General features: G+C 35.3%; 1 protein-coding gene across 1 annotated transcript in view; it reads right to left on the bottom strand.

The window, feature by feature from the left end:
* Positions 1 to 12862, bottom strand: part of LOC126848367 (probable serine/threonine-protein kinase DDB_G0277165) — a 20556-nt gene extending 7694 nt beyond the window's left edge. Inside the window, exons 1-3 of the mRNA XM_050589206.1 lie at positions 11750 to 12862; positions 930 to 1133; positions 112 to 264 (exon numbers count right to left, since the gene is read on the bottom strand). Coding sequence (XP_050445163.1) covers positions 112 to 264; positions 930 to 1124 — 348 coding nt within the window. The 5' untranslated portion in view covers positions 1125 to 1133; positions 11750 to 12862. The remainder of the gene's footprint in view (positions 1 to 111; positions 265 to 929; positions 1134 to 11749) is intronic.

Raw genomic sequence — 12862 nt, 5'->3', positions numbered from 1 at the left:
TATTTAATATGCTAACTTTTTATATATCAGAATTAAACTTGTATTATATTTTTTATTTGCATAATAGTTGTAAACCGATACAATAAAATCACAATAGCTATGCAACAATACCTCCTCGCTGAGGCCGCTATCATGCCGCATGATGTAATCGTAGAGATCTCCGCCATCCCCAAGCTCGAGAATTAAGTATAGCTTGGTCTGCGTATCTATCACCTCGTATAGCCGCACTACATTGGGATGCTGCACCAGTTTCATGCATCGCACCTGCAACACAAATTATTCGCAATCAATGCATGAGAAAAAAATTTTGCTGCTGTAGCAAATCTGTATCTAGGAGTCAATGATTCCGTTTGCCAGTTGCATCATTATCTTGTTGACCTTAACGAGATTCATTGAGAAAGTTCACGATGTAACTGTGCACGAGGCTATTCGATTTCCGATTATACTATCGACCAGCCATTAAAATCACATTACGCGAATCAGAATGGCATTTCAATGATTCTACTATATCCATTAAGGCATTAAGGCATCAAATAGATTCGAGGCGGAAAACAACTCTAGCCTGATTGCAGATTCATGAAGATAGATATAAACAAGGGATATCGTTGCAATTCTATCTGTCGTATTTCAATTTAAAATAAATTTGAGATAAAAAGGAAATCTGAAATAGCAATACAACTTGACTCTATATGAAAAATACTAAAAAGAAAATAGAATACCTAAAGAAAAGAGAAAAATAATTCATATGCTTTCTATCAATTTTCCGTATTTTAACATTTAGTTCAGTTATTTTTAGCAGAAAAATATTTATTCGTTTCTGTTGAAAAAGTAGAAGATCAAACTGGATGGATCGTGGAAGAATTTTAGATATATATTTGCTGACAACCGCGTAAATAAGCGATTGGCATAAAAACAACAATTTCTCTCACCTCCTGGAAAAGATGCGCCCTCGAGACTTCGTCGAGTTTGTTCTTATCGATGACCTTCACTGCGACCTTTTCACCGGTGAAAACGTGCCGCGCCAGCTTTACTACGGCAAAGTGGCCGCGGCCGAGAGTCTCCTCCAAGTCATAGAGCCCGGCGATCTTGCCATCGTAATTGCTGTATCCTAATCTTCGATTCATTTCGTGTCACTGTAATGCACATCATGAGTTCTTTGTACAGTGTAAATGGAAAAAAAAAAAAAAAATCATATTATTCTAGTCATTTATTTAAAATAATTATTTGAGTAAATTAGGAAATATTTTCAAAACTCGAATGTGGTAAAGTGATAAAAAGTAAAACAAAAAACAAATTGATGTTTGTTTGAAATTTGATCTTTATCTGGATTTAAGATCTTTACAAATTTATAAGATCTTCGTAGCATTGAACTATGTACATTTTGAAAGATTCTCATAGTTTACATTCGTAAACGAAAGACTGCTCTATTAAAGTTGATTAACTAAACACGTTCGTTCATTTTTATTATAATTCCTAAATTTTTCGTCTTTGCTCTGTATACATGCTCGCATTCATACGAATGTAACGGGTGAGTCGATGAATTCCAAATATCAACTCTGATCGATTGTTAAACTGTGTACGACAGTCGCATACCAAGCATAGTGGCTCGGTCTATCTCCGCGCAAGAAAGAGGTCACTATTATTTTTAGCGTAAGTAGGAGCAATAATTAATCGCTCCGTGGACGTATCATCGACAATGGTGAAAAAAGTACACTCGGTAGAATGACAGCAAGAAGAAACTATCGGTTCGGAAAAATTCGTAGTATGGAAAACTAATGGACCGCGATGCATGTTAAACTTGCGCGCCAACTATAATTATCTGTGATTCAGAGACATTTATTCTCGCAAGTAGATATAAAATAGATATAAAGTATAGTAAAGTATATCTCTCGTCACTTGAGAATTTACGAAGAGCGAAGACTTAGAAATCATGTTTAATTTTCAATAACTCGAATTTCCTCGGCGCGAATATTATTTGAATTTTATAAGAATTTTATTATAATATAATTTCGAATTAAAAATTTAAAAATAATACACATCGCGGGAAGAAAATAATTGAAACGCAAAAATGTTGTTCGATAAATCGATCGTATCTTTATAAAAAGATCGCCTCTTATAAAATATCATGAGAGCCTTTTTCATTCACCTGCTTTTTCATTCGTTTAACAAGCGCTAATGCGAGCGCGGGATAAGAACCGCGCGACCAAATTTAGCGCTGGACGGTGATGGGAATAGCGAGCCCAAGTTACTGCCGAGGGAACGCATTGTCTTCGTAATTGCGAAACGCATCGTCGAGCCGCGACGCGCCGAGACGAGCGGGGATTCGTCGTTCAGCTCGCATTCCGTCCTCCCCGTGTGTATAGGAGGCGCACGAAAATACGATATGAATCGGGTCGCGAAAATCTCGATACATATATCTACAACTTCCTGCGGAATCCGCAAGGGCGTCTCCGCCGCGCGAGCTTTCCGCTCTGCGAAACGCGGCCGCATTGCCCGTCGGGAGCTGCGGCGAATCATTTCTTCGCTATGCGTGCTCCGGATGCTCTTTACGAGGATTACGAGGAACGTAAAAATAAACCTTCCCCGAACGGCTAAGGCACCGTAATAAAGGAGACGTTCTTCTCGTAAGAAACGAGCCGAAAATTCTTTTCCTATCAATCAGCTCGACGAAAAGAGATCGGATTAATGCTTCGTCGATCGCATCTCATCGGCGCTATGCAATTTATAGCATAGAACAATGACGTAAGATTGAGAGATCCACTCATCGAAGTTTATCGGCTTTTATTTTGCGTGAACGCCTTTATTGCTTACGTCGTGATATAAATAAAGCGCGAGTATTCATTCGCCGGTTATTATTATCGGACGAGCGTTTCCCGCACCGTCCGTTTTTTCTTTTTTCCCCGTTATTAAGATGATAAATTATCCTGCCGATGTGTTAATTCATTGAGGCGAATCAACGCTCGTCGCGCGTGCTGATTTATTGGCAGATATCGAAGAATATCCGCGTACGAATACGCAACGATGAATGTTTCTCGCGCAGCGAGATAACGCGATCGATTGCGCTTGGAAGCAGATTCAATTAAAATAAATAAATGGCGCGCAGACGTCATATCGACGCGTTTAATTCGAGTTCTTTCCGCTATAGGAAATTAATCACTGTTACGTAATTGCAATTAATATCATTACGGGGACGGAAAAATGATGCGATTATCGCGAAAGTTTCGCACGATTTATTTCGATCGATGCATCGCCATTAACAACAAGTGTGATTGACAAAAATATAATTGCGCGTGACATAAACACTTTAATTTCGTTTATCATACTCGTGTCCATAGAGATATCTCTTTTGACTTAAGTAAACAATATTATAATTATCTAGGTCAGGGATTTCTCTCTAAGCCATCGTCGCTTGTGACACGGGATTTGGAAAACTATGCTTATCCTGGGAAAATCCGAACGTTTTCACAGCGCAGATATAATACGCACCATGGAAAGAAAATAAATTAAATAAAACGTTACCCACATTGTCAAATAATCTGAGGTTCGAGATACAATTTTATACAAAAATGTGTGATCTAATATACTCAAGACAGCTAAATTAAGTTCATGATAATTTTTTATAAATCAATTTTCTCTATTTATTAATTCACAATTAATTAAAAAAAAATTCTTTGTGCGTTTCTCAATATCTTTATTTTACCATTATTGTAAATAGACCTTCCGAGATCTCTCTGAACAATCTTTACAATTGTAATAACTCGCCGTTTGAACCGCAGTATTAATATCGATTCTGGATATTCACACACGATAGTTATTACCATGGCAATTTTCCACGTGCAAGGAAAACGGAAGTTGATCATCCTTTATTTGGATCCGTCATATCGTGGCGAAATTGAATTTGACATTTAACCGATAACGATGCTCGTCCGGCATCAAGATTTATCTGTGTGCGGGTACGTCCGTAATATCAGTCTGACCTGCTTTTACTTACCGCTTTTACCGTGTCCGTGTAATAATGAGATGCATGAGCGTCAGTTACACGTAATAAGTTTACGACTATTCGAGAAGAGAGTACCTGGAGAATACACTCTCATAGCAACCGTAACGAGTTCAATGAGACGTCGGGTATAATACATATTGCGTACTTTTTTTACTTCAATATGAGTCTCTCCTTAAAAAGTAAGAAAATAATCCCGTTATCGACTCGCTCAAACGCGGAAAAATAATAACTGAGATACGTGAGACTCCGTGTGATATAGATCCCTCAATATTGCAATAATATTTAAGCTAAAACTATTCTCAGTAATCTTTCAAATGCCTGAAAGAGCACGGAATGGGTTTATCTCGCGGAAAAGCGCGGGAGCGGCTTTTCCAGTAACGACTAATATGGATTTTTTCACGCAAAGACATGCGCCCGCGGCCAGAAATTCCATTGAACGAAAACTTTGCACATAGAAAGCGTTATCCATTCTAATAATAAAGGTGGTGCGCGCATTTGAAATTTAAATCCTGTTACGCATTCCTCCTCGTAGACAGCGTTTCCCGGACGTACAGTGGAGAAACAGAACGCCTTCTCTGAATTACTTTCGCGTTCGCGCCGATGCGGAAGTCGCGAGATATGGAATCATCGCGTGCATGATGAGTTAGATTTTCCAGATCCGCGATGAAGCGGATCGAAATAGATGTACTGTTGCGATTTGTAATAGTCAGTACGTAGAGTGACGGAGCGTTTCTTCTTGCGATGAAACTTTACGATGTTGCAGAAAAATCGACCAACGTGCCAACGCGGCCAACGACTATTTTATCCGAAGAATCGAGTTTGTAATAGTGTCGGCATATTATTCACGAACACACGAGTGAACTAATCCACATGTTGTACTCTACGCGCCTTTCTTTTTCGTTCAATAAATCAATTAATCTATCTGACGCGAGGCGTATCTTGTGAAAAGCGGTCTATTGTCTATTGGAAAATGTGACATTTAAAAAATGATCGGTTCTCCGATATTCTCACATGATCCAGCCTTATTTTTATTACACAGATCGATATATTGAAATGATATAATATGTTTGTACAATAGTCGCTTTAATTATGTATTTGTCACACAGTAATTCTATTGCACAAAAATATTTCGAATTTTGAAGTATTTTATTAAAGTATTTATCTTTCGCGTAGACAAAAAGTACTATAAACTAATACAAATAAATATAAATATTAAATGTAAATAATGCAGCTTATAAATTATTTACTATTTTTTCATAAGCGTCATGCATAAGGAGAATTATTATGGAATTGTTAGTGTTTTATTTATTCTAGTGTTATGTAGAGTTAAAAAAATTTCTTAAAAATCAAAGTCCCATTATTTTTCCCTTGTCGGAGAATCGTTCGAAATTCCGAATATCCGAGTAAATCCAATTTAAAAACTCTTGGAATTCAACATGTTTTGTTAGGATTTATCTTGAAAAAGATAAAAAATTAAAAAGAAATTCTTCAGTATTTTTGCAATATTTATCAAAGGTCAGAAAAGAGCAGGAATCACAAATAATTAACAAAGAATTTGTGTAAATTCCGCCCTCGCACATACTACTATATACATGATTTTATTATTTATAATTATTGAATAAATGCTTTGATTTATTTATTTTATTTTATTTGTATTAAATATATCCTATATCTTTTTTAATAGTAATATAATAAATAAACATTAATAAAATTTAGTTTGTAATTATTTGATGCTATAAAAAACTAAACTAGATTTCTTTATGTGAAAAGTCACAAAATACACTTAAATTTCTCCAACACAAAATATTTTCCTTACAAATACACACACACACACATATATAACATACTTTTCTTCTCTTTTTCAGTTTTCTACAATTGATTTTACGAAGACTTGTTAGTTTTGAAAACATCTTGAGGCAAGAATCAATTTCAAGTTTAGTTAACAAATCTATTATTAAATTAAAGAGTTAAAAATGTGCTTTGTGTATCTCCGATAAAACGTTTCGCACACAGAAAAACTTATAGAAACATTTGGGGGGACAATTAATTTTAAAAAGCGTCACACGTGTTAAAAAGAAAACTCTTAAATTGCGCAACGATTAGTACCTTTTACATGTTTCGTTTTTTTCCTCCTCGGTAAAATCGCTTTCCTCGCGCAATCGCGAGAACAGCGGCAGTTACAACGGTGCACGATAACCTACGCGGATCCACGATCGAAGCGACGATATTATGGCCCCGTGATGATAATGCGTAACGTAAAGGTAGTATGGACACACGTAACAGGTAGTGCTCGGCGTACCGTTACCGGGATTCCACGGCGCCACCGCGCGCGAGAAAGAAATACACGATGATATCTGGGGGCGGGAATAATCCGCGCTGCCGTCACCGCCAGTGGGAACAACGGTAGTGTTCATCCTCACGAGGATGATAATTATGGCCGATTAGAGCGTTTGCATTGCCGCGCCGCGAGTGCATAGAGATCAAATATACGAATAGTCACGAACAAAGGCGAAATTAATCGCAGTATAATTCTTCGCTTAAAAAAGAAAAAAATATTTAGAAGAGACAAAAAAATAATTTATAAAAATATCGAGAGAGAATAATTTTCGATTTATCGCGAATTATTATCGTTGCCAATAAATAAATCGATTTAGCATGTCAAAAAAAATGCAAAAATAGAATTATATTAATTATCCATATAAAAAAATTTTTTTTGATATAAGAGATTCTCTCTCCTCAGGATTCTGAAAAAGTATCATTATATGTATGATAGAAATATATATTGATGTTGGCAAAAAATAGTCAGAAGCCATGAGGAAAATCCAATTAGGAACGCCATCCAATTAAACTTTCGCAGCGATAGAAGTCATCGAAGATTACGTTTCTAGAGTGTGATAGAAACCTTATGAAATACATTCTGCTCTTTCACAGCTGACAGTTCCATAAACTTAATTCGCATTCGCATTGATTCATCGCTCAATGACATATTGATGTCGTTAAATAATATTGATAAAAACAATTGCGGAAAGACAGTCTCTCGATAATCTATTAAAAACATGGAAATCTCTTACGCAAAGATTTCTGATGAAAATGATCTCTTTAGATGCATCTAATGCCCGATCTACAATAAGTCGTTAGTCGCAAGCAAATTGATCAATCATTTGTCGATTATTCCGAGAATATTCTTCGAATAATCCACTGTAATTGATCAATTTTTTTACAATTAACAATTGCCGACTCCATTGCAAACCAGATTTTACTATATATGCGGATTTTTCGTAGCGCTCGATGATAGAGGAAAAATGGAAAAATAAAAGAAAAGAATGGCGAATATCGCGATGAAGATTATTGTTTATCTCTACGCACGAAGCAGGACAGTATTTTTTGTTTTCCTTGCTCTACAAACTCGTTCCTTATTCCTTGTTTACGTTCTTCCTTTATTGACGGGAAACGCTACGACAAGAGACGCTAATATTTTTTGACAATCGATGTTTTCCTTCCTCTCCCCTTCCCGCTCCTTCGCTCACGATACGTAATACGCGTCTACTGGTATCATTTTTACGAGTACGAGTTGGCATCGAGCGCATTATTTGACGCGACCGGATCTGTGTAATTTGAGATAATGCACTCGACAAGCAAATTGATCTTCGCTTCCGAACACGTTGCGCTAGTCGTTTCGTTCGCAAACACCGTTGAAAGATCTGGCAGTAAACAATAAATTAGATGGAATGTGTAGATGGCAATGCGAGCGAAAATAATGTCATTCAGAAACAAGTTAAAAATTTATCCACCCATTACGAGGAAAACTTTGAATGTAATAAGATTCAAAACACAATTATGTATGTAATCTGAAAACATATAATAAATATATACATAGATTTTCTGTATATAATGTGGATAAAATACTTCTTATTAAAGAATTTAAATGAGTACTATGCTTAATGACGAAACAAATATTTGATAATATATATATATATATATATATATATATATATATATATATATATATATAAACTCCTTACAATAAATATTTATGTGCAACTATCTTTTACATTGCGATGCAATTTTATTAGCGTAATTTTATTATATTAGAAAAATAATATATTTTGTAACAATGTCAATAGATTTTTTCGCATTTTAGTGTTACTAACATATAGTAATGCTTTGTCATTTATATCATTGACATATGCCTGATTCCGCAAATTTATCATAGCTTCTTAAATATTCTGTTCCCTATTGAATATTCCGTTTCAGCTTTTAATATGCCGAAAGTTATGATAATACGCCACATGTTTAAACACAGATGAAATACATAAATAGACACCGCGCATTTCAATAATGTAATGTAATGCAATATATACAATGTCCTACTACTATTTTCTATTTTTTAAATCTCAGCATGTATATTTATTTATTTATTTAATAATTTATTTATTTATTTATTTAATTTCGGATACATTTGGCTTCAATATAAGTTTATAATCTAAATTTTGATGATTTAATATAACGCATGTTATTTTATTTTCTTAAAACATTCTTATAAAGTGAGGGAATAGATATATTTTTACTAAAATTCCTTTAAAAAAATTGATTTGTTTCATCAAAGTTTTATACGAAGAGAAATTCTGTGAAAGTAGGCATCCACGAAAAGCTAAATAAAATGAATGTTTTTCGAAAAGCCAGACGGTCCGAACAGAATTAGTCCGACCAGAAACGACGGGCGGTTGCGCCAAATTTTTTTCAAGTGTCTTGGGGTCGACCGTGAGGAATGCTGGACAGTTTCTGGGAATGGTCAGCTTTTTCTCATTCCTTGGAATACTTCAATCTGGCTAACATTTCCCTCCGTTTTATTGCGACGAGAGAGAAATATTTCTATGCGGTCGATGACGGCAAAACTTTATTAACTCCGCGCGCGGTACAGTTAATTATATAACAGTTAACTATTTATATCAATTTAATCTGAAATTTCTTCAATTCGTCTCTATCGTGGTTTGACGTTTTGAAGAATTTTAGTGAAGTAAAACGTCTTTCCAGTAATACACAACACTTGTTGGAAAATACATCTTGTAGAAACTTTGAAAGCCTCGGCCCATATAAGCTTACAAGCAGGTGAAGTTGGATAATCTTGGTAAAGTTTGTTGAAGTAAATTGCATCGAGAGAGAAAGAGAGAGATATGTATTAAATGGAAATAAAAAATATGAAAAATAAAAAATATCGACTAACAATAAGTTAAAAATGACATTATTAAATTGACAAATTTTTATTTGTTTTTTTTTTTTTCACTAAATTATCTTAATTAATCTTAATAAAATATCACTTAAATTGGGTTACGTTTTTCTACGAAAACATGAAATTATTTGTCTTTTCGAATTATAGATATGCAAACCGTTAAACGAATAAGCACGCAAACTTTGTACCTTACAATGAAGATATATCATATATGATACTGATAATTATCGTGCTGCTTGAGGTCATGAAATACGTAATCGTATCGATAATGAATAGAGTGCATTTATTTCTTTATACACGTAACACTTGCGGAAAGACTCGCGGCAGATAAAATTCCATTTCCGTGTGGCATTTTATTATTTTTTCATTGTTACGATATGCAAATTATTATAATAATTGTATTTATAATATAATAATTATTATATTTTTTATATTTTTATATAAATTCAATGTAATTATTCAATATATAAAAAGTGTAAATTGATATTTCCGAAGTAGTTGCAGGTTGTCTCTCTCTCTCTCTCTCTCTCTCTCTCTCTCTCTCTCTCTCTCTCTCGCAAAGCTCTTTCCGATATTAATAATTATAATTCACAATAGAAAAAACGGAATAGAATATTTATTTAGGAATAAATGTGCCTAAATAGTATCTCGTTCGCGCGTATTCAATTTAAAAAAAATTTAATTAATCAAACATCTAATTTTCGCAATGTCTGCAACATTACATTTCGAAATTATAATGATAAATACAGTGCAACACAAAAAAAAACATCGTTATTAAATTCAGAATTGCTGCATCATCATTACGCCACTTTGTTGGAATCGCTTGAATCGCAATTTCTGTGCAGAAAAGCCATATTATTGTTTCAGGTATTTAGTTTTAGCGGCTTATTCAAATATCAGATATTTACTTAGGCATAAGAATGTGATCTCAGAAATGCAATTTATGAGAGATTTATATAAAGCTCTTTTCTGTTTTATTAAAATCGCAAAGCCATTCCGAATTAATTACATATTAGTAGAATCGATTTATTTATTAATAACTCTGGCGGATTATATAATAACATAGTACTTAAATATTATTTTAATAATTTCAATAGATATTTATATATTATTATGATATATAATTATTATGATAATTATTATGATATATAAACAAAAAGTATAAAAAATACAATTTTCTCTGTTCTCATAACAAAGATTTTTTTTTTTTAATATTTTAGTTGCTGTGCAACTTTTATCTGTCGTTTTAGAAAAATCAAAACTATAAAATATTTATATCAGCGTTTTATTTTACAAATTTAAAAAATGCAATATAAAATTATTACTGCATTTAATCTATTTAGGCACATTTATTCCTAAATAAATATTCTATTCCGTTTTTTCTATTGTGAATTATAATTATTAATATCGGAAAGAGCTTTGCGAGAGAGAGAGAGAGACAACCTGCAACTACTTCGGAAATATCAAATTTCCGTAAAGCGGTAATTGATTGGTCCACGGAAACTTATTGTTTCCTTGTCAATCTTTCACAATGTACACAGTATAAAGTGATACAAATATATATATAGACAATTCGGAAAAGGAGACGAAGAACTCGTTTCACCTCGTATTACATTGCGTTTTTGTCCAGTGTTGTTTATTCATCTGAACACACGCGAGAACTAATCGTGCACGATACCGTGAATTTATCGGACCCACCCAAATATCTCGGAGAGGACAAATTCTCGGAACGACTCCTACAGGATCGATATATATTATTGCGCGATAACTACACTAATAACTGATATATATTATTTATTGGCAAATATTTATATTGCCGACAAGATCGTTATATACAATGGCATATATCAATGTGAGAATCTCTATATCTTTTAGTCGAGAGATATCACTTTACCTATTCTAACACAAAAATAAAGAAAATCGAAGTATTGATAATGTGCCACTTCTGACATAACCAGTAACATAAATGTACGAAAACTATACTCCATTTTCGTATGAATAATCAGCAAAAGTTAATCAATATATATATATATATATATTATATATATATATATATATATATATAATGTTTCTCTTTAAACTGCTTTTAATGAATTAAATTACAATTAAATGGAACAATTATATATGTTAATCTAGAAAAATGAGAAAAATGATAAGAATTTTGAAAAGATATATAGCAAGTGCAATAAATGAAAAAATGAATTTATTCATCTATAAGTAAATTAATATTCTAATAATTGATCGAATTTTAAAACAAAGCAAGATATCGCAATCAAAACTCAAACAATTAACACGATACGGATTGTTGAAAAGTTATCAGCGATGGAACATTATTAATGTCAACGTATCTTATGTCAAAGTTATCTTATCGAGTGAAATCGGTGCGACGACCGCTTAAAAATAATATAGTAATTGCGACGAGGAATGTGTGCCCGGAGCCATTTTTGCCGAAGAGTCCACGTACCGAGGGGATTGTAAGACATGATTAAAGCTAAAAGTGATACAGTAGAATGACTTACCTCTTTGTCCGTTAAACTGACCAAGATGACGACGATAAGTCGAGCCAACACCTCGCTAATCCGCCCACGATCCGGTGCGCCGTCATTTGTGATGCGAATTCATATACGCGTGGTGGCGGCGGCGGCGACGACGATGATGATCGATGCCACACCAGACAACACACTCTTCTTCCCGCACGAGCTCTTCCTCTACGATGTCGGTCCGTCGAGGATGTCGCTCGACGATGTCGACGACGGCGACGGAAAAGGCAATGACATCGAACGTCGCTGGTGGGCCACCTCGTTTTTACTCGAGACTCGTGTTTACACGGCACTGCTCGGTCGCTTCTCACATTCCTTCGTCTACGACGCAATCCTCACTCTCTCTCTCTCTCTTTCCTTCGATCGCTACTTGCTCTCTCGTTCTTCGTCTCGCGAAACTCGTGCACTGTTGACGGATCACCTCTTCTTTCTCGCAACTGTCTTCCTCCTCTCTCTTTTACCTTCCATCCATCTCTCTTCCTCTCTCTACTTTTCCTTCTCTTCCTTCTTCTATCGAGTTACCTCGCCCACCCGCAAGTACTTCTCTCTTTCTCTTTTTTTCTCTCTCTCTCTCTCTTTCTATTGGTCTATTTTTTGCAATAGATATTCGCGCCAGCAAAAGGTGACTTCCGGACAGTTTTCTCGCCGATGACGATGAGCCGCGCGCGCGATGCACTTCCCACTTTTTCCTCTTCTCTCACTGTCCCTTGCCCTCCGCTCTCTTCCCCTTTAATTCTACACTTTTGCCTGTCTCGTTTCCTCGCATTCATATGCGCGCGCGTACACACACATGGAACATACACGAGCGTCGCGCGCACGGGAAAGCGTACACGTCGCCGTTGACCGTTTTTCCGTTATCCTCTCGTTGTTTCGATCGCGCAAGTCGCTTCTACGATTTCACGCGCGCACGATCCGGAACACGGACTCCCCGATATCCACGCACGACACTCGAATCTCTGTTCCGTTTCCTCGAATAGAGACGAACAGTCTCGTGGAGACGAGACGGGCACACGCACACTCGTGACACGGTGACACACGAGAAAGCTGATGGAGCGTCAGAGAGCGTATTGGATGCAGTCGACGACACTCGGG

The sequence above is a fragment of the Cataglyphis hispanica genome, chromosome 3, assembly GCF_021464435.1.
Source record: "Cataglyphis hispanica isolate Lineage 1 chromosome 3, ULB_Chis1_1.0, whole genome shotgun sequence".
In the NCBI taxonomy this organism is placed as follows: Eukaryota; Metazoa; Arthropoda; class Insecta; order Hymenoptera; family Formicidae; genus Cataglyphis; species Cataglyphis hispanica.
The sequence above is the reverse complement of the archived record's forward strand: the minus strand, read 5'-3'. Positions and strand labels throughout refer to the sequence as shown.